Below are 27,290 nucleotides of genomic sequence, written 5' to 3' on the forward strand. Positions count from 1 at the left end.
TTTGTTAAAATGTTTTTGTACAGGCAGACTGGCAATGACTAGAGTGCAATGATTTACTTCCTGTTAAACATTAGTAAACATAATGTCTCATGGGGACGTTTTCTAGTAATGCAGACGCAAGGACAATCGAAGGCAAACCAGATTAGAAGGAAAGAAAGAAAATGGTCAAACATTCCTTCTTGAAACGCAGACGCAAAGGTAACTGAAGACAAACCAAATCAGAAAGATAGAAGAAAAAATAAACTTGTCAGAATTTGCTTCAGACAGTGCTATTTATGCTTCGGGCATTTGAAAACACACACACACAAAGCAACTAAAAAACAAGTCGCGTAAGGCGAAATTACCACATTTAGTCAAGCTGTGGAACTCACAGAATGAAACTGAACGTAGTCCGCCGCTAGTGCAAAAGGCAGTGAAAGTGACGAGCCTGTTTGGCGCGGTAGCGATTGCGCTGTGCTTCATAGCACGCTTTACTGTACCTCTCTTCGTTTTAACTTTCTGAGGGTGTTTTTAATCCAAACATATCATATCTATATGTTTTTGGAATCAGGAACCGACAAGGAATAAGATGAAATAGTTTTTAAAACGATTTCGGAAATTTAATTTTGATCATAATTTTTATATTTTTAATTTTCAGAGCTTGTTTTTAATCCAAATATAACAAATGTATATGTTTTTGGAATCAGAAAATGACGAAGAATAAGATGAAATTGTTTTTGGATCGTTTAATTAAAAAATAATTTTAATTACAAGTTTCCGATTTTTAATGACCAAACTCACTCATTAGTTTTTAAGCCACCAAGCTGAAATGCAATACCAAACCCCGGGCTTCGTCGAAGATTGCTTTGCCAAAATTTCAATCAATTTGATTGAAAAATGAGGGTGTGACAGTGCCGCCTCAACTTTTACAAAAAGCCGGATATGACGTCATCAAAGGTATTTATCGAAAAAATGAAAAAAACGTCCGGGGATATCATACCCAGGAACTCTCATGTCAAATTTCATAAAGATCGGCCCAGTAGTTTAGTCTGAATCGCTCTACACACACACACACAGACAGACACACACACACACACATACACCACGACCCTCGTCTCGATTCCCCCCTCTATGTTAAAACATTTAGTCAAAACTTGACTAAATGTAAAGAAGAAAAATAGGAAGATAAAAAGTTGTCAAATTTTTCTCAAATGCTTTGTAACGGGCCTTTGTAAAAACAAACCTCCCACAAACAGCAAAGAAACAATGACAAAAGCATAACCAGCAGTAAACAAATCTGATTAGAAACAAGGAAAGAAATGGACAGAAACAAATGCAATTTCAGAACGTAGGCTCTTGTTTTAATGAAAGTCTGGCTAGAAAACTATGACAAAAACAAAATACTTTAATAAATCAGTGTACACATGAATAAACAATCTAATAAAAGAACGGACAGGAAAGCAACTGAAACCAAAACCGAACGACAAAACTGACATAAAAGCAAAACAATCGCCTGGCTGTCCGATCGACTGAAAGAACAAGTGATTGAACTAAGGATTGAACGCCACAACGTCAGAGAGTCTTTGGTCGAGACGGTGAACTAAATTTGTATTGGCAAGTCGGAATAAACTTGATTAGAATTTTACGCACGCACGCACGCACGCACGCACGCACGCACGCACGCACGCACGCACGCACGCACGCACACACACACACACACACACACACACACACACACACACACACACAAACACACACACACACACACTCACTGACTGACACACACACACATCCGACACACACATACACACACACATCCGGCACACACACACACACACACACACAGTCTCAAGTTACAGATGAACTTTCAAGTCGGTTACGAACTTCTTAACCTCTCAAAATAACAATATCCACACGTTCGCAAACAAGCAGGTCCCCTGCACACGCTTTTGTGTGCTAATCAGTACAACACACAACAAGAAGAGCAAACGCTCGATCGAGTCACTTTCGCAGTTCTGAATATTATATGAGGCATCAGATGGACAGGAAGAAATTGCTATTCACAACACAATGAGTCACGTTCACATAAAATTTGAGCCCGGTCACTTTTATAGTTTCCGAGAAAAGCCCAACGTTAAGTTGTGTGTTGCCGAACAGAAAAGGCTAGTTATCTCCCTTGTTTTTCTGATAACGTTCGTAAAAGGCTACAGATGTAAATACTTTGATGTAAAGAATAATCCTACAAAGTTTCAATCACATCCGATGAACTTTGTCAAAGATATAAAATGTCTAATTTTTCCTTTGACGCTGACCTGTGACCTTGAAAAAGGTCAAAGAAACCATCGTTAAAGTGTAGAGGTCATTGGAGGTCACGACTAAACAAAATATGAGCCCGATCGCTTTGATAGTTTCCGAGAAAAGTCCAACGTTAAGGTGGTGTCTACGGACGGCCGGCCGGACGGCCGGCCGGACAGACTAACACTGACCGATTACATAGAGTCACTTTTTCTCAAGTGACTCAAAAACGACAAACAACAACTTCGGCTTCATAGTCACGCAAAACTCCACTCAAAAGACCTGGTCTACACTGTAATAATTTGTAAAGGAAACACTTGAGGGACTCCGTTATCTTGGCGTGCTTCGATATTTACACGTGTCTGTCGCAGTTTCATCACACACCCCTTCCTCCAATTTTTGTTCTTCTCGAAAATGACTCAGTATAACTCCTTAATTTCCAATAATTCTTTATTTGCTTTTGGACATCCAAAATGCCAAAGCGATAAATTCATGACTTTGTCCTACAACCACACATCACTCACCTTCAAAGAGGAAGCACTCGTTCCAGTGAGGGTTGAGGTTGCGCTTCTTGACTTTGGTCAGCAGCTTGTGCTTCTTGTCGGGCAGCAGGAGGATCTTCACATACGGGTCACTCGTCCCCGTCACGTCCTTGGCCGGAAGGTCGACCGCCCGGATGATCCGCAGGGTCAAGGTCAGGTTCTGGAAGTCGTACATGAGGGCGAACTGGAGGCGCCCCAGCTTGTAGTCGACGCCCTCGATGATGGAGGCGGTGGCGGTCTCCTCAACCACCTCGGGGTCCTCCATCAGCATGGTGGCGATGTTCTTGACGTTGCGCCACATGCTGACGCTGGAGCTGCCCCCGTCCCCCCCGTCCCGGTCTTCCTCCGACGCTGACCGGCTCTGGCTGCTCAGGCTCACACCCTGTGGGTCCACAAGAGAGGAGAGAATATCTATACATGTCTGTCATTAATAACATGTGTAAGTCACAAGTTGAGCATAACGACAGCAAATTGTTGGCTGCTCAGGCTCACACTCTGTGGGGCCACACGAGAGGAGAGAATATATATATACATGTCTGCCGTACGTACGTGTAAGTCACTAGTTGAGCATAACGATAGCAAATTGTTGGCTGCTCAGGCTCACACCCTGTGGAGACACAAGAGAGGAGAGAATGTACATGTCTGTAGATAACATATGAAAGCCATTAGACATAATGTAAACATAAATAGAAATAATGTACGAGTCAGAAAAAAGATAGCAAATATAATTGGGGCTATGAGATTAGAGAGTGCGGGCGGAATGAGAGAATGTAAATGCTTGTAGATAACAGGTGCAAATCACCAGAAATAATGTAAAAGTGAGAGAAAAAAGATGGCAAATTGTTGGCAGCTCAGGCTCACGTCCTGTGGGAATACAAGAGTAACAAGTCGCGTAAGGCGAAAATACAATATTTAGTCAAGTAGCTGCCATTTTTCAGCAAGACCGTATACTCGTAGCATCGTCAGTCCACCGCTCATGGGAAAGGCAGTGAAATTGACAAGAAGAGCGGGGTAGTAGTTGCGCTAAGAAGGATAGCACGCTTTTCTGTACCTCTCTTTGTTTTAACTTTCTGAGCGTGTTTTTAATCCAAACATATCATATCTATATGTTTTTGGAATCAGGAACCGATAAGGAATAAGATGAAAGTGTTTTTAAATTGATTTGGAACATTTAATTTTGATAATAATTTTTATATATTTAATTTTCAGAGCTTGTTTTTAATCCGAATATAACATATTTATATGTTTTTGGAATCAGCAAATGATGGAGAATAAGATAAACGTAAATTTGGATCGTTTTATAAATTTTTTTTTATTTTTTTACAATTTTCCGATTTTTAATGACCAAAGTCATTAATTAATTTTTAAGCCACCAAGCTGAAATGCAATACCGAACCCCGGGCTTCGTCGAAGAATACTTGACCAAAATTTGAACCAATTTGGTTGAAAAATGAGGGCGTGACAGTGCCGCCTCAACTTTCACGAAAAGCCGGATATGACGTCATCAAAGACATTTATCAAAAAAATGAAAAAAACGTATGGGGATTTCATACCCAGGAACTCTCATGTCAAATTTCATAAAGATCGGTCCAGTAGTTTAGTCTGAATCGCTCTACACACACACACACAGACACACAGACGCACAGACACACACACACACACACGCACATACACCACGACCCTCGTTTCGATTCCCCCTCGATGTTAAAATATTTAGTCAAAACTTGACTAAATATAAAAAGTACAGGTGAGATAAGAAAATGTATACTTTTGTAGATAACATGTGCAAGTCACTAGAAATGATGTAAACATCAGCAAAAACGACAGTAAACGTGGGTCGACAAGAGCAGAGAGCACGTGTGAGTAACGAGAATGTACAAGTGGTCTGTACTGAGATAGCATGTGCAAGACATTTTAACTAATGTAAAAGTTGGAAAAAACGATAGCCAATTGTTGGCTGCAGATAAAATGCGCAAGTCACTAGAAATACTGTTAAAGGGAGGAACACAGATTATTGACTTCCCAGGCTTCCACCGTGTGGAACGACAAGAGTAGAGAAAGGACGGTTGAAATGAGAGAATGTACATGTCTGTCAATAACACGTGCAAGTCACTAGCCTTAGCAAGATCTAGATGTGGCACTTTTCAACAAGTGTACGGGTAACGTCATCAAATCTAGTTTTTACGTCACGCGTTTGCCAAGATCTGCAGTCTTGGTGGGAGCAAAACAACGTATGATTTGGAACATTGGAGAAAAAAAGTGAGTCACGGGTGACGCAATACAGTGTTCTAGATGATCGAATGTGTACCAAAGACCTGTACGCGTACGTGTAGATATTGCGTCACCCGTGACTCACTTTTTTCTCCAAAGTTCCAAATCATACGTTGTTTTGCTCCCACCAAGACTGCAGATCTTGGCAAACGCGTGACGTAAAAACTAGGTTTGATGACGTTACCCGTACACGTGCTGAAAAGTGCCACATCTAGATCTTGCTTAAATATCTACACGTACACGTACAGTATCAGCTATTGTGTATTTAGCGTAACAATAGGGTCCGATATTTAGACGAGACAAGTATAATGCCGACGAGTCGAAGACGAGTCGCATTATACTTGTTCGAGTCTAAATGTCGGACCCCATTGCTACGCTGAAAACAGAATAGCATTTATATAGCTATTCTGACATTATATTCTGTGTTAAAATCATGTTTTTGTCAGCAACAACTACCAGAATGGTCCATGTCATTGATTGCAGACGATGGTTATAGTGCGCATATCCCGTTGCGCATGTATCAACGGAAATCACCGAACATTGAAAACCCCACGGACATGGTATTGCGGAGAAGACTCGAGATAACCGGATGTTTAACATTACGTCAATATGCTAGGAATTATATGACGTCATGACGTATCAGGCTTGCTTGCCTATATTCTATGTTCGAAAGTCTGACTTCTGTTGGGGATTCACGGGATGAAGACTGCGGTAAATATGTAGATGATAAGAGAACAAGGATTGTCTCAGAAGAAACGACTAAATGTTTCAGACCGGTAACTTCATTTTAACATTGCACTATACAATGGACGTTCTATGTGACAGGAGAGTTTGCTGATTTTGTGTTAAACATTGGAAAGATCGTGTGCTAGAATCAGAGATAGGTCGCTTCAGATTGCAGCTTCTTGAACTTTGCAAGGTTTGTTGCCTGTTAAAGAACTGGATTTTACACGTAATGTATGTCATGTACAGTAAGAAAAAAACAACAACAACACACACACAACGCAAATGGCATCGTCTGTCGACTAGTCACAGAAACAAACCTGGCGATGTATGCGTGTACTTTATACACGTGGAAGAAACCGGAACCATGCGTCTTTGTTATTGCCGATATCGTTTGGATATCGGCAAAAAATGACCAACTTCCGTAGCGTTATCCTTTGATGATCGCAATAGGGATGTGTGAGACCATCCAATCACAGCCCCCGAATTCCCCCACGTGTCTATCAGAATAGTTATATTGAGTAATATTAGCAAGATCTAGATCAGCACTTTTCAGGACGTGTACGGGAACGTGTACGGGTAACGTCATCAAATCTAGTTTATACGTCACGCGTTTGCTAAGATCTGCAGTACACGTACAGGTCTTTGCTACACGTTCGATCATCTAGAACACTGTAATACAAGTGAAGAAACAGATTGCAAATTGCGGGTTGCTTAAGCCGCTCAGGTCAAGTAATAATGTGAGAAAAAGATAGCAAATTATTGGCAGCTCTGGCTTATACCCTGTAGGACGACAAGAGTAGAGAGGAGGGATTAGATCTATGAGAGAACGTAAATGTCACTAGAAATAATGTAAAAGTGAGAGAAAACGTCAGCACATTGTTGGACACACCGGTAAGCTCTCCGGGCATCAACACAGAGCAAGAGTAGAGAGTACGGGCGAGTTGAGAGAATGTACATTTCTGCAGAAAACAAGCGCAGATCCCTCGAAATAACGTAAAAGTGAGAAGAAAAAAAGGATAGCATAATGTTGGCTGCTCCCCAGCTCCGGGGATCAGTAGAGAGTGTAAATAGTGAGGAGAATGGAAGCAGATGACAGGTTAACACATGTCTGTAGATAACACGTGCGAGGCACTAGAAATGATGTACAAGAGAGCAAAAGACAGCAAATCGTTGGCTGCCGAGGTCAACTCCCCGGGGATCAATACAGAGTGAACAAGTGAGTAGAATGGAGGCAGATGGCAGGGTGACACAGCTCACGACCCACATAGTTCATGTTAAAAACACCGTGCACATTTAAGCCACGAGCTAGGCAACTTATAACCCAACCATCTGTTGCCTTACAGAACAAAAAGTAAAAACTATTAATTTTTGCTCAGGCTTACTCCCTCGGGCAACGCCATTCATCAATTGAATGTATGCGGCGATTCTAATATCAATATTGGAATCGCCGCATACACTCAATCTACAAGGCAACATATGAGATCAGAACGAAAAAAAAGAAAATGGAATTTTTTTTAAAACGCAGAAAATAGTATAACGAAAAACATCTGAAGCTTTACAGAAGAAATAATGAATTTGTAAAGCGCCTGCGGCTAATTGATGGGACTCGCGCCATAGAAAAGTTATCTATTATTATTACTGTTACTATACAGGGGCGGATCAGTTGCTTTGTAAGGCGGGGGGGGGGCACTTTGAATCGAAAGTGAATGTGATGGGCGCGAAGCGCCCGAATTTGCTAGGGGGGTCCGGGGGGGCATGGCCCCCCGGAAAAATTTTTTGCCCAAAGAAGCAAAATGGTGCCATCTGGTGCCATTTGAACTTAGAAATGGTCATAGAATCAGCATAGAAAAATCTTTTTTTTTCTTCTTTTTTTTTTCTTTTTTTTTTGGGGGGGGGGCACGTGCCCCCTGTGCCCCCCCCCCCTCGTCCGCCCCTGCTATATAGCAACGAACTGGTTGCTCAGCTGGGTGAGAGTATGAGAGAACAAAACTTGACTAAATGTAAAAAGTGAACACAAAGGTAGCAAATCATATAGAAGAAAAGCCAAGTGGAACGACATACAGAGATCGTTTTAGAAACGCAACACACGTTCAAAATATGAAATATCTGACCGACTCATCAGCAGCATCACGGAGTGGATGGCAACAGGGACAGAAAATGTAATTTCTTCTCATTGTCCGAAACAACACGAAGCCACAATTTCATTCGCCAAGAGCAGCTTCAAACTGTCTGATATTTTGTTGTCAGACTCGACAGTCGCAGATATTAATGCCACACACATCCTAAGCTAAAACCTCTAACGCAGCACACAGTAACACCATTAGTTTGACAGAAAGCCTTTTCTATTGGATGGACAAAAACGACAAACAAGGTCGATCTAATAAACCGTCAAGCCCCACTTACAATTTAGAAGCTCTCTTGTACAAGCTGTTACCTATTTATCTAGTCTCGTGTCTAAACATGTTCATCTATCCATACACCTGTTGTATTGTACAAAAGAAATCTCAGTCATGCGTAGCCTCACCAGAGTGGGCGTATACAAAAAAAGTCAATATCAATATCAAAATCAAGGTGTGTATGTCGCGTTAATTTACACATGTTAGACAATGCAGGCTGTCCTACTTGATATCCATAGTTTTCTACGACACAACAAATTTGCATGCGACCATTCTGTCATCAGCTGCTGCGCGGCTCTACACTACAGCACAGATCGCAGCTAAAGCCTGGCGCTCACCTATGTAACTTCAGCAGGACAGACGACGCACTGCAGATTATCCCAGCCCGCTACACGTTGCGTGAAAAGAAAACAGGCCAAGTACTCGTCATAATCCCTATCGCAGCATCAATAATATGCAGTGCGTCGTCTGTGCAGCTGAAACTGCGCAGGTATATTCTACCCTTAACCAGACTCGTTTTGTTCGACAATTGTGTCAAAACACAAACCGTCCTATGACGATGACAATGTGAACACTTTATTTGTGTGTGTTGTGTTTTGTTTGTTGTTGCTTATTCTGTTTTGATTCTTCTTCTGCTTCTTCTTTGTTCATGTGCTGAAACTCCCGCGTTCACTCATGTTTTGCACGAGTGGATATTTACGTGTATGACCGTTTTTACCCCGCCTTCAGGCAGCCATACGCAGATTCCGGGGGAAGCATGCTGGGTATTTTTGTGTTTCTATAACCCACCGAACTGTGACATGTTTTTATTCAACTTTGTTGTTGCATTTTTAATTAATTTCAAGGCTGAATATATATGTTCTGCGCGAACTTAGAATCCGGTTTCATTCTAGAATGGACCGGGTCCAGGTTGGAATTCTAACCCTGCGCAAGTACAGGGGTGCCATTCTAGAATGAAACCCTTGTTGCTGGTCCATTCTAGAATCGGCCGTGCGCAAGGTTGGAATTTGGGTCCAAGTTGGAATAGTCATTTCAGTTAGACTATCACACAGCCAAAGCCACAAATGTGGATTTTCTGTTTGTTTTTGTTTTTTGTGTGTTTGGTTGGGTTTTTTTTCTCGGGTTTTTTACACTTTACTCAAAGACATCGTGAATTGGGATTGTGATGTTCTGAAAGTGATTACGATTTTGAGAGACACTCAGCACTGATCGCTACGAACGGAAATTTCCGGACTGACAGTGTTTTGCCGATCTCGCTTGTAACTTTTAATCTTATTCATATACATGAAGTTGGTCTTCTGAATTGTGAAGATATAATGTCAACTGTTTTTTAAACCTGTGACAACAGCTCTATAACTCACTCTGTCCTTCTGTTGGTCTGTCTGTCGGTTAGTCGGTCTGACCGTCTGTCTGTCTGTCTGTCAAAAAAATTGTCAAAAAACCGGACATTTCCGAGAGGGAGACAGCGCTGACATTGCAAGCGGCCGCAACCGGCTCTCATCACAAAAACAACTGCCCTGCAAACAATACCGCCCTGGTAGTCCCCCTTGCTATGGTCTGCCTTTGTTTGTTGCGTACTCAGGAGTGTCAACTTTCTTGACATGACATGACATCGCAAGATCGCCAAAGGATTTTTTTCAGGGGTAGACAAATCAGCCCCATTTTATCAAAGGGAAGGTGCAGGTGGAGATAATTCAAGGGAAGACAACTCTGTCTTACCTACAAACATTACGGCCCCCTTTATTCAAGGGTTTCATTCTAGAATGGCACCCCTGTACTTGCGCAGGGTTAGAATTCCAACCTGGACCCGGTCCATTCTAGAATGAAACCGGATTCTAAGTTCGCGCAGAACATATATATATTTTCAACACGTGTACGGGTAAAGTCATCAAATCTAGTTTTTACGTCACGCGTTTGCCAAGATATATATCTCGCTACGTTCTGTATGCAATGTGAAAGTTTGTCAGAAATGATCTACTGCATGATTTTATGTGTTGTATGTATATATATTCTGCTTTGTTGTATTGCATGTAGAGAGCCACAGTTTTTCTATGCTGATTTATTCGATATTTAACATAAGTTAATTACTCGACGATACCATGTCTTGCATGTAACTAAATAGTTCCCCTGAAGTGTGTTGTATCGTGTATCAATGGCCTTAAATGAGTGGTGTTTTAAGTTATTCACTGGACGAATCAAAAAACAAGAATCAAGTTGTAAGTTAAAGGCACAGTGCAGCTCACAGCCTTCGTTTTGCGTTTTTGTTGCAGCTGAGTGCATTTACAGTTCAAAAATCCTCCTATGGTAGTAAAACAAACCCAAAACTACCCAACGACGACATCTGTGAAGCTCGACAGTTTCTTGTTCACGCGAGTGCATAAATTAACCTAGTTATTACGTGGTGTTTGGTCGGAGTTCGATTCAACTGAGTGATTCCGGCCTCCATTTTGTTTTACACAAAATCATGATGACGTCTGACATAGTTTGCTAGTGACGTGTCTTTTTGTGCATGATGTGGTGATCTACCTGATCTAAATTTAGATCCAAAAATAGGCCAAGACCAGCCGGGTCCGAGTACGAAATTAATTCGTAAAAAAATCGCAGTTCTTGACTCTTTGGGTGCAAGTCAATGAAACTTGGTAGTTCTTTTAACGGATAGCTGCCTGAGGGACTCCGTGCACCTGGATTTGACAAGTTCAGTATCTTTAATGGAACAAAATTAAACGTTACATTTACAATGACATGTACGTCAACCCAGTGGTCTTTTAAAGCAGAGAGACAAGCACTTATGATACAAATAATTAACTTATCTGTTTGTTCGTTCATGGGCTGAAACTCCCACGGCTTTTACGTGTATGACCGTTTTTCCCCGCCATTTAGGCAGCCATACGCCGCTTTCGGAGGAAGCATGCTGGGTATTTTCGTGTTTCTATAACCCACCGAACTCTGACATGGATTACTGGATCTTTTTCGTGCGCACTTGGTCTTGTGCTTGCGTGTACACACGCCGGGGGTGTTCGGACACCGAGGGGAGTCTGCACACAAAGTTGACTCTGAGAAATAAATCTCTCGCCGAACGTGGGGACGAACTCACGCTGACAGCGGCCAACTGGATACAAATCCAGCGCGCTACCGACTGAGCTACATCCCCGCCATTAACTTATCTAAGAAGCGTGGATGCAATTCGCTTGCAAGATGCAATGTCTATATGGGCGCGCGCGTGTATGTGTGTGTGCGTGTGTGTGTGTGCGTGTGTGTGTGTGTGTGTGTGTGTGTGTGTGTGTGTGTGTGTGTTAGTGTGTGTAATAGTAATATATTTTTGTGTTTTAATGCTGTTTTAATGTCAGCCGCAATTTAATTTGTCATTTTGAGATAATAAAGTATTATCGTATTGTATTGTACTGTGTTATGTTGTGTTATATTGTATTTTACATCATTATGTTGTCTTGTCATGATGTCCGAATCTTATCAAGATTGCTTATCTTATCTTTCTTTCTTTCTTTCTTTCTTTCTTTATTTGGTGTTTAACGTCGTTTTCAACCATTCAAGGTTATATCGCGACGGGGCTTATCTTATCAACAACAACAAAATTGCTTGCATAACATCATGTTGTTGCCAAGCCCCTAGCGATGAAAACAGTACCTAAGTTCACTGCTATCTTGACATTTTCGTAAATTATACCAAATAATGTGGGTTTCTTTTGCGTCTATCGTCACCGCCCCCCCCTCTCTCTCTCTCTCTCTCTCTCTCTCTCTCTCTCTCTCTCTCTCCTCGCCCCAATCCCTTCAATCCTCCTCTTTTGTGTTCACAAATGCAGTCTTAAAAAAGCGCGCGCGCGCGAGAGAGAGAGAGAGAGAGAGAGAGAGAGAGAGACAGAGAGACAGAGAGAGAGAGACAGAGAGAGATCGTCACGCTAGTAAAGCATTGTTTAAGTAATGTCCATAAACATAACGAGTTTATACCTTGCCAGTCCGACCAATCAACCAAGCGTATGGCATCAGAAACATTACACAGAAAATCATCGAACACAATTATTCATTTCCATAAAACAACACATTTACACATCACACCTGACACAAACATTCAAGGTGCAACATTTTTAAATAATTATTGTTTTCTAGAAGAAAAAAAACCACCACCGGAGACACACTTACAGGCCAAAGGTCGTTGAAAAAAGTCCGGGGTTCTTTGAACAGAACTAGTTCCTTGACGATATCCATTGTGTGTCCAGACATGCAAATTACTAAATCACAACTCGCTGGCACAGCTTAAGCTCACTGTCAATAAAGATGTTCAGATTCCAAGAGCAAGACTAGCTCTACACAGATGTTCATGGCTGCAGGTTGGAATAATATCACTGGTGGTTGAAAATAAACGGCACATCTACTCTTTTATCCATTCTCGACAGAATATCCATTTCAGAACCATTCTATTCAGTCAGCATCTTAGATGAAAAACACGTACGTAACAGCCGAGGAATAAGTTTGTACGCAGGCAAATCGGTAGCCTACAATTTAACAATCCGCGTTCACCACAGTTAAAACCCAGGCCCGAACACGCGCACATCTGCACAGCATTCCATGCGTTTAAATATTTGTTAACAACACTTTTTTTTCACCAACAGCACATTTTTCTGTTTTCACACGAGCGTGAACACCAAGAGTTTTGCAGACGACTGACGACACAACCAGGCTTGCATTGACAGAACCAAAGTTCACGAAGGAAACTAAATCGACCAGAAGAAAAAAAAACAAGTCTTTCCGAGCACAAATCAAAAATCGAAACACGGGTTGCAAAGAAAAATCAAAGTCCACCGCGAAGAACCTAGGAGCAAACACAGCCTGAAAACCAGCAGTTTTGAGGTAAGCAACCAATCGACAAGTGAAGAACCTTATGAGCACAAACAATCTGGTACGCTTTTCACAGATAAAATCACATTCACGAAGAAGCTAAGAGCACACAGCCTGTAAAACTGCAATCTTCAGGTCGACCAAATGGAAATCTCGGCAGAGCACAAAACGGAAATCCTTCAAGTGATAAAATGACGAGTCTAGGAACAAGTTACGACGACACACAGTAAAGAAACCAATCGACAAGTGAAGAATCATAGAGCACAAAGCAAACATCGAAACTAAGATTGCACCACTGATACGCGTAAAAACACTGTCCTCGAAGAAGCTCAGAGCACACGCACACACAGCCTAAAACTTGCGACGTGTGCCACTGCTTGGACAGAAAGGGAAGAGCTTCCAATGACAAAAGGCGAGTCTCGCACAGTGTCCACAGAGCGACCAGGTTCACGGTTGACATTTGGGTCGTCGCCTGTTGCCTGTCTTAATTTGCGTACCGCACGTGCTGCTGTGTGACGGACGCTCGGGGGAGGAGAGGGAAGGTGAACGTGGCGAGTGAGGGATGAAGCTCTGATTGTCGCTACCCTGCGACAAGGCTGACAGTTACATTTGCACAAGGTCCGGAGGGAAACTATTGGGTCAGAGATGAAGGTTTAAAAACATTGATATTGTTGAAACCCTGCGACAATATTGGTAGTTACACAACATCTAAAAAGTCCACTGGCACATATCCTTCTGCATCTGATCGTAAGCACACAAAAGCACACTTTTAACGATTTCTTTTTAATGCAAATGAATGCCTTTGTTGTAAACTTGTCAAATGAGCTGCTGATACTCCATACATGTTTTGCATTTCCTAAAATATAATTCCCTGAATTGTTTTAAGGATTGAATACTTATTTTGTTTGTTATTCTTCTTTCCACTTTGATCCTCACTGTAAAACATGTGTTGACATTTTACCAAAATAACGGCGAAATCTTCGGCGATTTGAAAAAGGTTTCGCCGAACGAAATCTTTGCAAAACACTACCTTTAACAATACAAAGAAATGGCGAAGTATAGGTGAAAGAAAAGGGATAGATCATAGGACGACAGCTAGGTCAATCAGCCCTGAAAGTGGCGAGTATTTCATGGCGAGTAGAAACATGTAACTGGCGAGTAGAAATGTTCATCTACTCGCCAAATGCGAGTAAATTTGCTGAAACAAATGGACCAAACATAACATCCTTCTTGTTAAAGATCTGACAAATGAAGAAGGAACTTTCTACACAGTTGAAGAATTTAAACAAAAATATGATATACAAACAGTTAACTTTCTTGAATATTACAGCTGCATTTCAGCTATCAAGAAATACGTAAAAGATTCAAACATAGACATTGACAATTCACTTCCGAATACCTCCAGTAAAGCGTACAGTATGACACTAGGAAGTCCTAAAGGATCTAGACTGTTTTATGATGTTTTTGTTCAAAAAATTGATACACCTAATCCATGCAAAAAATGGGAACAAATGCTAGAGAATGAAATAGATTGGGATAAGATATTTTTCAAAACACATAAAATTAAAGAAATCCGTTTAAAATGGTTCCAGATGAAAATCACATACAGGACACTTGTAACGAATTCTATTCTAAAAGAAATGAGAATAGTAGAAAACAACAATTGCACTTTTTGCAATATGGAAAAAGATACTATTTATCATTACTTATGGTCATGTGAACATGTTCAACTATTTTGGAAAGATTTTGAAAGGTGGTTAAAATCACAATGTGATCATTGTCAAAGACTGAGAATGAATAAAGTACTTGTTCTTTTTGGTTACGATAAAAAAACGAGAACTGATGATGGTTTCTTGTTGCTACATGCCAAATATTTTCTGTACAAATGTCGTTTCAATAAATGTAAACCACGCCTTGTGGCATTTTGTAATTATATTAATTACCAATATAAAGTTGACCGATATGTACATCAAATTGAAATGAGGGAACATAATTTTACTCTAAAATGGGCAATATATAACAATTTATTTAACCAATAATATTTTCATGTTTTGCATTTTACATTGTGTATAATTACTCTGCCAATGTATGTTATTGTGTCTAATCATATCATATATTCTGTACTTATTCATCTTCATTTTTGTCAACTTCGCCTGAAAAAATTGAAATAAAAAAAAAAAAAATTGTTGGTTTGGCTAGTATAGTTTGTTCTCTGGCGAGTACATTTTCTGAATCAGTAGCCAAAGGCTAGTGCACCATTTTTTGTTACTTTCAGGCCTGTCAATACAAAGCAAGTACAAGCTTATTTTTTTTGCCTTTGTCCTGGGGCCAAAGGATGATGGAGATGACGATGCTTGCGTGTCCTTTACTATAATTATACCCGTCTGGCCCTGCACCTGTAGGGCGAAGACAATACGCCCGAGAATAATGCACCACCCTACATCTGCTGCTATTTTAGAACGTCTTGCATCTCAGAACCAAGGCATAGTATTAGACTCAATGCAAATAGCGTGTCGAGCAGCGAGTATCTTTCGGGGTAAAATTTGCAGCCTACTTCCCACGAGAAACTTCCCAGCAGCGGGTAGTGTACGTGTACAGTTCTTCCCTTATTACTCAACACAATTTTGACCGCTACACAATTCACCTTTTATACTACTCTTACTGGTCTTACTGGTCTTATGCAGGTTTTCATTTTTTTCAAAGGTCATCCCTCTTAAAATGGCGTGTGTGTGTGTGTGTGTGTGTGTGTGTGTGTGTGTGTGTGCGTGCGTGCGAGCGTGCGTGCATGCGTGCGTGCGTTTGCGCGTGCGTGCATACGTGTGTATGTGTGTGTGTGTGTGTGTGTGTACGTACGTGTGAGTGTGCATACGTGTGTGTGTGTGTGTGTGTGTGTGTGTGTGCCCCCAGCGGTGTGGGAAGACAACGATAAAAGGACATAATAAACCGAGGGGCAACGGAAGGGTAGTTTTTTTTAATTTTTTTAATTCTTTTTTTATTATTTTTTATTTATTTTTTATTTTTTTACCTCAGTTGCATGCAGGCTGCTGCAACCCTTCTTTTTTAATCCTTTTTTTTATTATTATTTTTTTTTACATGTATACGCTGTACATTACAGGACATCACCTAAACAAGGGGACAAAAACATAAAACAGAACCACACTTGGACAATTGCAACACACATGAGGTGGGTGGGTGGGGGAGGGGGGGATCAGGGCTTGGTGGTCGCAGTATCAAAAGTATGTAAAAAGAATAACCTAGAAGTTACATCAAAACATGCATATACAGACGCCAATCCTTGTAAAATTTATCTAATGTATTATTCATAACTGCGTTATACTTTTCACAAATAAATCTTTGCTAAAGATTTCTACTCAATGTCTGAAAATGAGGGATCTTTTTGTTCATTTTGGAAATATATACGTGGTGTTTGGCACAAATTACTTGCACATCAAAAACTTTATCTGTGACTACATTGTTCGCAACTCCAAAAAGAATCAGTTCTTTAGAAACTTTTAACTTGTCACTATTTTTGTTGTAGGATTTTATTCTCCTGGGCTTCGTTTTCAAACTTCACCTGCAATATTCTATTTTTGTCAATTCGTGGTGTGTTTTGTTACTTGTGCAGCAGTCTAGTTTAGACAATTTGAAGGCGGTTTAAAAAAGAAACACTTTTGACGACAAGGGAGTTGCGTGGTACACGTACAGCAAGGGACCGAGTACAGCGCGGAAGCCAGTTAGAGAGAGAGAGAGAGAGAGAGAGAGAGAGAGAGAGAGAGAGAGAGAGAGAGAGAGAGAGAGAGAGAGAGAGAGAGAGAGAGAGAAAGAGAGAGAGAGAGAGAGAAAGAGAAATAGAGAGAGAGAAATAGAGAGAGAGTGGAGGAGAGAGAGATACAGAGAGACAGACAGACAGACTGAGAGAGAGAGAGAGAGAGAGGAGGGTGGAGAGAGAGAGAGAGAGAGAGAGAGAGAGAGAGAGAGAGAGAGAAAGAGAAATATATAGAGAGAAATAGAGAGAGAGTGGAGGAGAGAAAGATACAGAGAGACAGACAGACAGACAGACTGAGAGAGAGAGGAGGGTGGAGGAGAGAGAGAGAGAGAGAGAGAGAGAGAGAGAGAGAGAGAGAGAGAGAGAGAGAGAGAGAGAGAGAGAGAGAGAGAGAGAGATGTAATTAGTTCCGCTCTTCCGGTCAAACGCCTAGCAACGAAAACATGAGCTGTAATTCAATTTTCTGAGAAAAAGGTCACTGAAGCTCTACAAAATAAACGTTACTTCTTCAAAACATGTTGGGGAGAATGACGTGTGTGTGTGTGTGTGTGTGTGTGTGTGTGTGTGTGTGTGTGTGTGCATATGTGTGTGTGTGTGTGTGTACGTACGTACGTGTGTGGGTGCATACGTGTGTGTGTGTGTGTATTTGTGTGTGTGTGTGTGTGTGTGCCCCCAGCGGGGTGGGAAGACAACGATAAAAGGACATAATAAACCGAGGGGCAACGGAAGGTTAGTGTTTTTTTTTATTTATTTACATTTTTTTTTATTATTATTATTATTTTTTGTTGTTGACCTCAGTTGCATGCAGGCTGCTGCAACCCTTCTTTTTTTTTAACCCGTTTTTTAAAAAAAATTTAAAGTTTTTTTTAATCTTCTTTTTGGGCGGGGAGCATCCTTCTTCATGGGTCTTTTTTTATTTTTTCCTTCTTCTTTCTGCTTATCCTTAATACCTAGCCTGGACATGTATTCATATGATGGAAAAAAAATTTTTTCTTCATTACAGTTACTCTATCGTTACAGCTATTTCATTCACCTTTGCTATGTCTAGTAGTTTGTGCGTTTGTTTGCGTGTGTGTGTGTGTGTGTGTGTGTGTGTGTGTGTGTGTGTGTGTGTGTGTGTGTTGTTGGTGTTGTTCCCAAAATTCTGTTAAATAATACCATTTTCAGCGGGACAATACATAACAAGTTAATTAATCCAACGCTCGATGGACAAAAGGCGAGAATTTACAAATTACCAATTACAGTACTAGTTTTCAGCACAGCATCATACGGCGCATATATAAACAACTTTACATTAACATCACTATACTACTATTTATCTATATTCTCAGTTCAATTTTACTAGAAATTTTGAAGTCGAGCTTGGTTCTGAAATAAGACCTTCATGTTAGTTTTTGGATTTCCGTACTTAAACTGGCTTATGCACATTTTCGATATCAATATAAGGTGATTCATTATGAAGGTTTTCTCTCTGGGGATATCACGTGTGATATACCCAAAAAGAGCCTCTTCGCAGCTTAACTTTATAGTTTTGCCTGTACATTTAAATATGTACCCTTGACATTCCTGCCATATGGGTTGCACTGCTCTACACTGCCAAAAAACGTGCTCGCTGAAATCGGTTTCATTACAATACTGACAAAGATTTGTTTGACGAATTCCCATCTTATGTAGCAAAATATTGGTGGGATAAATATTGTGTAAAATTTTCCAATGCAAAAGACGAAGACGGGTTTCTGTCGAGCATTCGTTAGCTAATTTCCAGTGTTTATCTTCTAATGTAATATTTAATTTGTTCAACCAAAATCCAGCTGAGCTTGGCTCCTTTATCTCATCATTTAACATCTTTAGGCGAATTTGGCGTGGAGATAATTGTATAAATGGCATATGATCAGAACGGGCCTGACCCGTATCACGCAATAATAGAGCTTTAATGGCAGTCTGTCTTGCATTATATTCAAAAGCGAAAGGGTAGTTAAAATAACAGAGAAGGGGCCCGGGATTGCGAATGGGGACAAAGGGGAGAAGGGCAAGAAGAGGATCTAATGGCCTGGAAGAAGGAGGAGGATGGGGGGGGGGGGGGGGGTTCTGTCAAATTGGTAAGAGCAGAGTGTTCATAGACAAAAGAAAATAGGGGGGGGGGGGGGATTTGCACAGAAACGAGAGGAAGGTAGAACATCTATTTTCAGAAGGACGGGGGTGAGCGCAAAATTCTCCCTTTGTGCAGGATAGCCTTCGCCTAGAAAAACTTTTTGTCCTTTACATCAAACAAAGCGCACGAAACGCGTTTAAGCGCATTTAAAGGCAATTGTTTTTTTTTCTTTATTGTTCATGGGTTCCTTTCTCTCTTTTTTTCTTCTCTCTCTCCTCTTCTCTTTCTTTTTTTTTTTTTTTTTTTACTCTTTTCTTCCTCTCTTCTTTATGTATTTTTTTTATTTATATTTTTTTATTTTTGTTCATTCTCTTTTTGCTTGTCCCGACGCTTGTTCCTTCTCCCAGTATGCTACCACGCCGCCCCGTCCCAGCACTCACTGCAACATCCACCCCTGAACTTCGTTCTGCCGCCAGACTTTGTCGAATCAGTGAGCCCCCAGTGTTGGTCAGACACCTGGGCACCCTCACTAATTCTACAGACACTCCAGGGAAGGATGTCAGGCCGCTGCGGTAGGCTACCCTCGGAAGATGACACTGCACTGCTGCTGAGTCACTTCGACGGTGTTCAGTATTGGTCCTGTTCCTGGCAAGGGACACAGGCACCGCTACCTACTAAGCCCTCTACTTACGACACTGACTGTTAAGTCGCGGAGCCAGACTGAGTGAGCGTCTCCTCAGAGAGCAGACCGCCACTGCGTCCTTCCGTCGACCCCCCGGAGCATCCCAGACCGGCAGCAGAGTATTCAGGGATGGCTGGAACAGGAACACTGGAACCAAGGTCACCATGAGAGCCCTGAGCAGGAAGGGTCACAAGAATCGAGACAAGTTTCTTTTATTTTTGCGCTTTCAATCGCATTCGTGAAGTGAATGACACTCGGCTGTGTGATCCCAGCCTTCCCATTGGAACTTTAGCACTTCCACTCTGGGTAGGAGCCGACCGAAGCTCGAAAAACCCACCCACCCCTTATGGGATTCGAACCACGATCTCCCGGCCCGTAGTCCGACGCGCTAACAACTGCGCCACGGGGGCCGGTCTATTGTTCATGGGTTGAAACTCCCACGATCTTTTATGTGTATTACGGTTTCACCCCACAATTCAGGCAGCCATAAGCCGCTTTTCATAATGTGCTTTGTTAAATACACAGATTTTCAAGTGGTCAACAGACAGCAACCGCGTAAAGATCTCGTCAATGACAGCTCTGCAAAACTGACAGATGTCCACCCAAACCAATGTCAGGGAAGGCAAAGGGAATAACTTCGATGCAGCTGTAGTGTGCAAACGTGTAGCAAAGACCTGTACGCGTACGTGTAGACATTGCGTCACCCGTGACTCACTTTTTACATTTAGTCAAGTTTTGACTAAATGTTTTAACATAGAGGGGGAATCGAGACGAGGGTCGTGGTGTATGTTTGTGTGTGTCTGTGCGCGTGTGGTGTGTGTGTGTGTGTCTGTGCGTGTGTGTGTGTGTAGAGCGATTCAGACTAAACTACTGGACCGATCTTTATGAAACTTTACATGAGAGTTCCTGAGTATGAAATCCCCAGATGTTTATTTTTTTTATTTTTTCGATAAATGTCTTTTATGACGTTATATCCGGCTTTTTGTAAACGTTGAGACGGCACTGTCACACCTTCATTTTTCAATCAAATTGATTGAAATTTTGGCCAAGCAATTTTCGACGAAGGCCGTACTTCGGTATTGCATTTCAGCATGGAGGCTTAAAAATTAATTAATGACTTTGGTCATTAAATATCTGAAAATTGTAATTAACATTATTTTTTTATAAAACGATCCAAAATTACTTTTATTTTATTCTTCATCATGCACAGCGCAACCGCTACCGCGCTGAACAGGCTCGTCACTTTCACTGCCTTTTGCACTAGCGGTGGACTACGGTCATTGTGAAAAAATGCAGTGCGTTCAGTTTCATTCTGTGAGTTCCACAGCTTGACTAAATGTAGTAATTTCGCCTTACGCGACTTGTTGTTCCTCAAATGTTCCAAATGCATACGTTGTTTTGCTCCTTCTCAGACTGCAGATCTTGGCAAACGCGTGACGTAAAAACTAGATTTGATGACGTTCCTGTACACGTGCTGAAAAGTGTATCTAGATCTGTTTGTCACCATACCGTGTACAGCAAGGTTCACACAGAAAGATCTTTTTTTAGGGGGAAATCGGGAAAAATAATAAAATAACGGTGGATTTACGCACGTTGCAAGAGACAACGTCCATCATCACTAAAAACAATGAAAAAGTCGGGATGAACCAAACTAGACTGTATTATAGCCCACTTAACAACAGCACAACTTTAATGATATACGATATTGATACATGCACAACCTAGCGGAAACCTTACCAGTAATTTTCTACTGCTGCTTCGTTCTCGAAATTCTGTTTCGGTTTCTAGGAGACGTGCAGGAGAAGCGACAGAACGTTTACATGACGCCATTATTCGCATTTTTTGGCATTATGACGTCTTCTTGAACTTTCTTTTGCTCTTGACGTCAGAGGAGTTACTTTCGACGAGGGGGTCAAGAAGAGACGTCTTGGTTTGTTAAATCGGTGTCGTTTGTCTTTAAGCTGCCAGAGCATGTCCCCGCACGGCAGTAAAAACGATCGAATCGGGATGAGCAGAATACAGCCGTCTGATGCCCGTCTTACAACAGTAAATCCCGAATCTGTCAGAAAACAGCAGGACAATAAAAACAGCGACAATAAACGAAGATGATAATCATTATTATTCTAACCAGGAGGTTCTGGTTGTGACGACGTTACAAGACTGAAAGGTGCATTTATTTAAATATTTGATGATATCGCGTAGCCGCAAGGTTTAGAGCAGTTTTAAAGCTTGAACAAACTGCGCAGTTGAACAACGTATGTGTATATATTACGGTTTTTACGTGTATGATATTCAACAATCATATAAACCCTCAGAGAAAATTTGACACACAAACGGAATCCCAACAGAATGAAAAACATTATGCTGTTTTGTTTGTTCACATCTGGGCGGTTGCTAATTCGATACATGAGTCACTCTAATACGAATAATAAGCCCCAGGAGACATTCAAAATCCACGAACATAATTGCAAGTGATATTCTCATGCTCAGCGTGTGATTTGGGGCTGGGGTGGAAGTGTGTGTGTGTGTGTGTGTGTGTGTGTGTGTGTGTGTGTGTCTGTGTGTGTGTGTGTGTGTGTGTGTGTTAGTGGGTGTGTGTGTGTGTGTGTGTGTGTGTTTGTTAGTATTACTGTAAGTGTGTGTGTGTGTTAGTGTGTGTGTCAGTGTGTGTGTTAGTGTGTTAGTGTGTGTGTGTGTGTGTGTGTGTCAGTGTGTGTGTGTGTGTGTGTGTGTGTTCATATTTGTGAGAAAGTTGTTTGCGCTTTATTGTCTTCGAGTTTACAGTGTTGTATTCTCTCCTTAGTAGTTTTTGATTTTTGCGATTCGGTTAAAACAAAAAGCAAATTAAGCGTGAAAGTGAAACAAATCTCAACTAAAAGTGGTCATGAACCTCACAACATCACCCTTTAGTTTTCTTTCCTCAAAATTCTGCCACAAAATAGATAGCTACAGTTCGGACACAGACTGTTCATTTCAAGCTACGTTCTTGCCTTGTAAAATCGAAAGTCTGGAACACGAAATACACATGTACAACAAGAACCCTATTCAGATAAGGACACTCGTCGCATTCGCGTGCGACGAGCTATCTTGATTCTGCAGCTACTGTGTGGCCAGCCTTGCTAATTCCAAAAGCCCTTTTGTTTAATCTCTTCGAACTCTAACAGAACCGGGTTCTAATAATCTGACAATGTAATTGTACAGAAAATAATGCTGCTAATTCCAAAAGCCCTTTTGTTTAATCTCTTCGAACTCTAACAGAACCGGGTTCTAATAATCTGACAATGTAATTGTACAGAAAATAATGCAACCAGACAACTGAAATTAGGTTCCCGAGTGTCACTTGAGTCATTATAGAAAGTTTCGAAATGATTACAGAAAAATAACTTAAAAATGCTACCATTGTGGATTATTTTTGACACCACTGACACCCGCACAACTCGCAATATGTAATGCCAGGCTTCAGAAATCTTAAAATGCTTCAAATTTTATTAAGTGGAAGCGGAAAGGCGATATAATACTTTAAAGTCGCATTGTCACTTCTGATTTAAATCAGATACGCACAAATCCAGAACGCGTTCGGCAATAACCGGGTCAGGTGCGTCAAAAGCGTTTGACACGTTGCATTGTTTTACCAGCACCTATCATGAACGATAGATTAATGTAACCATACTTTGAGGGGAAAACAAAACTAGAATTTTTTTTCGGTCTTATAAAAAATGTTTAACATCATTTACGCCCACACAACTCACCATTTCTCCAGTCAGCTTTCAGGAATCTTGAAATACTGCACATGGTATTCACCTCAACTGGAAAAGTGATCTGGGAAGTCCCATCAGGTACTGATTGAAGGATATATTGTCATTCCAAATTGTTATTTCCTTTGCAGACACTTTGACGCGTAGCCAGTCGAACGCAGAAGTAGACGAAGAAGAAAAAGAAGTGTTGTCTTTTGCAGAAACACATGCAGATTGTAGACAGCGTCCACCAATAAACGCGTCAGTGTGTGACGAGTGTTGCACACGTTGCATTGTTTCACCAACCTACACCTGAACAATGAACTCGTTCAGGAGTCACGTGTCGGTAAGAATTTTAATGAGTAGGTTAAGCGCAGTTCACAAAACGCTTCAACAAAAGATCCAGTGAGATATCGCACAACGCATCAGCCTATCATCATCCACTCCGATTGCTGCTTTAATGCATCGTTCTTCTCCGCGGTGATGGAAACAGAATGCACACGCTGATCCTAAAAGGCACAATCCTTCCCATCAAAACAGTTGAGCTCACCGTCACAGATCTGGCAAGGTTTTACGTGGGGTAAGACCATCCCTCAACTTGGAAACGTACCAAATTTCAACACCACGATTGCTTCAGATCCAGTGCAGAGTGGGAATTTTGTTATGAACAAATTTCACAGATTCTCACTATTGATCATTAGTGCACCAATTTAATAAAAAAACAAGAAATTCCTACGAGGTAGGAAAAACACCCCCGTCAAAGGGAAAGAACCTTCTCAGTTGGTGGCAGTGACTGAGTGAGAATGGTTATTTCCCTTTGACCATTAAGATATCCCTCTGTAAGTCCTTGTATAATTTTAATCCACCAATAACTCCCTAACCGTGTGTTTGACTGGTCCCAATTTTTGTAAGGACCGTCTCAGGAATGTATAGAACCTGTTCACCAAGTTTGGTGACGATCGGTCCGTTCATTCTTGAGATCTATATGCGAACACAAACACACACCCAAACAAACAAACAAACAAACAAACAAACAAACACATCGAGCGAAACCTATACACACCCCTATACCGGGGGTGTAAAAATGGCTCTATAAACAGAAAGCAGACAGCCTGTTGATTGTTGGTATGTGTCCAAGTGAAGGGATGGTCTTATCTAAGGTAAAAGCCTGGCTAGATCTGAGATGTCGAGTGAATTGGTTTGCACGGGGAGGGTTGTGCCTTTAAGTTCTCGCCTCAGGTTAAGCTGCAAACAGTGCGCTAGCAAAATTTAAATAGGTAATTCGTGTACGGACATTGTGTACGTTTGTTCAGGCTTTTTGGTGTGAACGAGAGTTGAATAGTTAATGTCTTTGTCTCTGTCAGAAGTCACATTTGACAGACAAAGAATTCGTGAGGATAGACATTTTGCACGGTTGTGCTGGCATCTCCAGTCTGGTAAATGCTGGTGTCTTCGTCACTGTCAGATATTAAACTGAACGGAGAAAAATCGTTGATGAGAAGTACAATCTTGACTTTGGTTCTTTTTGACGGTTATTCCCGGTTTAATTCCGTACGGTATTAAGCAGCTTTTACACATACGATCACATGTCTCAACGTGCAGCTGTTGACATCAAACTTCTTAACACCACGGACATATCCTTTCCAAAAACAACAGAATCAGCCTCGCCCACAAGGTGATCCACACAACAAACTATCAACGTTTCGTTCATGTGACCATCTGTCGCCTGAACAGAAATTCAAATCCAGTTTGTTTGACTGGGAACATTGACAAAAGCCGTCTGCTACGAAACAAATCAAACCAGATTTTGACAAACTGACAAGTTGGATAAGATGCCATCTGCATGTGACTATCTGTCGCCAAAACTGAAATTCAAATTGATTATTTTACTGGGGACATTGACAAAAGCCGTCAGTTACGAACCAAATATTAAATACGCCTTTAACAAACTGACAATATAGATAAGATGCCATCTGTTGCCTTGCATCTCCGATCCAATTCCGGGGAAAAAATTCAGACAAGAGAGGTTCAGCAGAGACAGTGTACTCTGCACTCTCTGGGTGCACAGCGCTGCCAACCCCTACCTGTCAAGTCTCAAGTGCAACAATGTGGAATTCTGGAGTGTACAAAATGGTATTGAAGTGTAGAATTGTCTTAAATTCCATCGCACATCCACAGTAATGCTATGTCGAGCTTCTTCTTCTGTTGTGCCCCTTAATTACATCATTTACTCCATGGCTTTGTATTCATGTATCTGAATAATAATACTGTTTGAACCAACATACAGTGTAGCGAATATCCTTGCGACTTTTCAAAGTCAAGTTCGCCAGAAACCGTTTCAAAATGGCGTCTTAGGCACCATAACATCAGACCCAATAAAACCATCACAAAATTAATTCTATATCTAACTCCTTGTTGTAAGCTAACAACACATAAACATGTCTTTGAGCAAAGCTGCTGCAACTTAAGTGCATGCTGATGCAACGAAAGCTAACACATTTTCTTCTCTCTCTGGTCCACAGCTAAACACTCACATACATATGGCAGGCCATCCCAGTATTGAATTCCTCTTTCTAAGTTAACGGCACACAATCTCTTTCAATAAAGACGCTGCAGTTTAAGAGCAAACGGACGCAGCGTCAGCAAACATTAGCAGATTTGCTCATTTGCTTCCCTCCCTCGTCCATCGCTAAAACTCGCTAAAAATGCAATCACACTTGCAAAGTAGATTATGTCTTTGCGAGCGTCTTTATCACAGATTTCCTGCATTCTCGTCTATAGAGCCCGAAAAAACTCACAAACGATGCAATGAAATAATTATTTCACAAAGCAAACTACTGGATGCAGCATTCGCCACTGAAGATGGCGCTAGTCCATTTAAGCCCGTAGAATATCCTCGAGCCAAGGTTAATAGTTATTGGAATGCAATAAAACGGCCGGTGCAAACTATTGCCAACAGTCGCCCAGGTGTCGTTATCACTGAAAGCTTGTGCAACACAAACTAGCACTTTCTGTCTCACGCTATCCCTAAACACGCACACGAGATGCAATATCATTTTCCAAATATATATAGAACGTTCCTTGGCACATTGTTTTAAGAACACTTTAGTTACTCTCTCTCGTCTATCGCGAAACACTAACAACAAATACAATCTATTGTTATGGAAAACAAACGTCCAGAGCAACAGGCCAGAGCAGCATGACACTAGTGCTAAATACCGCGCTTGTCCAATTAAGGCTGAGGAATATCGTCGAGCCAAGGTTCATATGTATTATGTTATAATAGGGTAGGGAGGGGGTGGTTTACTTTGAGCAGGTCGGTTTCAGTTTTAATAAACAATTCTAGAGAATTGTGTATCTTATATTTGAGTCTTTCGTGTTTTAGACATTGATGCATTTAATAGTTTTAACGAGTTGCCTTTTGTTTTATCATTCTGGTGTTTATCTAGATGTGCTGTGTATCTTATAAGAAGTTCTTAAAAGTTCGAAGTTATTTTAGCATATAGGTTTTTTTTTATGGTCTTAACAGTTAAACATGTATTACGTTATCATTAAGATTCATGCTTTGTTAGCACTAAGCAGTTGTTTTAATCAGTCTGGTTTTCTCTTGTTTTCATCTTATGAACATTCTAAATGTTAGACTAACTTATTGTCTTGTACAGAATAACAACTGTGTGAATGGTGCTATACTGAATGAAAGAGTGTGACATGAAGTTCTTGTACATCATTGTAAAGAGTGTGAATGACGTTTTAGTTTAGATGTCAAGCGCTTAGAGCAAGCCTTTTTAACGAAAGTTTTTGATTTAGCGCTATATAAATGTTCTTCTTATTATTATAATGAAACAGCCGGTGTACACAGGTACGGGGTAAGCAGTGTCAACACTGCAAGCTAGTGCACTCCAAACAGAAGTGTTCCACTGTTGAACACATTGTGACATAGTACATTCTACTAGAAAA

General features: G+C 41.0%; 1 protein-coding gene across 1 annotated transcript in view; it reads right to left on the minus strand.

Annotated features, from left to right (window-relative positions):
* The window catches only part of LOC138962803 (synaptotagmin-7-like), a 141,726-nt gene that overhangs the window by 12,919 nt on the left and 101,517 nt on the right, over positions 1-27,290 (minus strand). Inside the window, exon 3 of the mRNA XM_070334764.1 lies at positions 2,799-3,198. Within this exon, the coding sequence (XP_070190865.1) occupies positions 2,799-3,198 (400 nt within the window). The remainder of the gene's footprint in view (positions 1-2,798; positions 3,199-27,290) is intronic.

The sequence above is a fragment of the Littorina saxatilis genome, linkage group LG3, assembly GCF_037325665.1.
Source record: "Littorina saxatilis isolate snail1 linkage group LG3, US_GU_Lsax_2.0, whole genome shotgun sequence".
NCBI lineage: Eukaryota > Metazoa > Mollusca > Gastropoda > Littorinimorpha > Littorinidae > Littorina > Littorina saxatilis.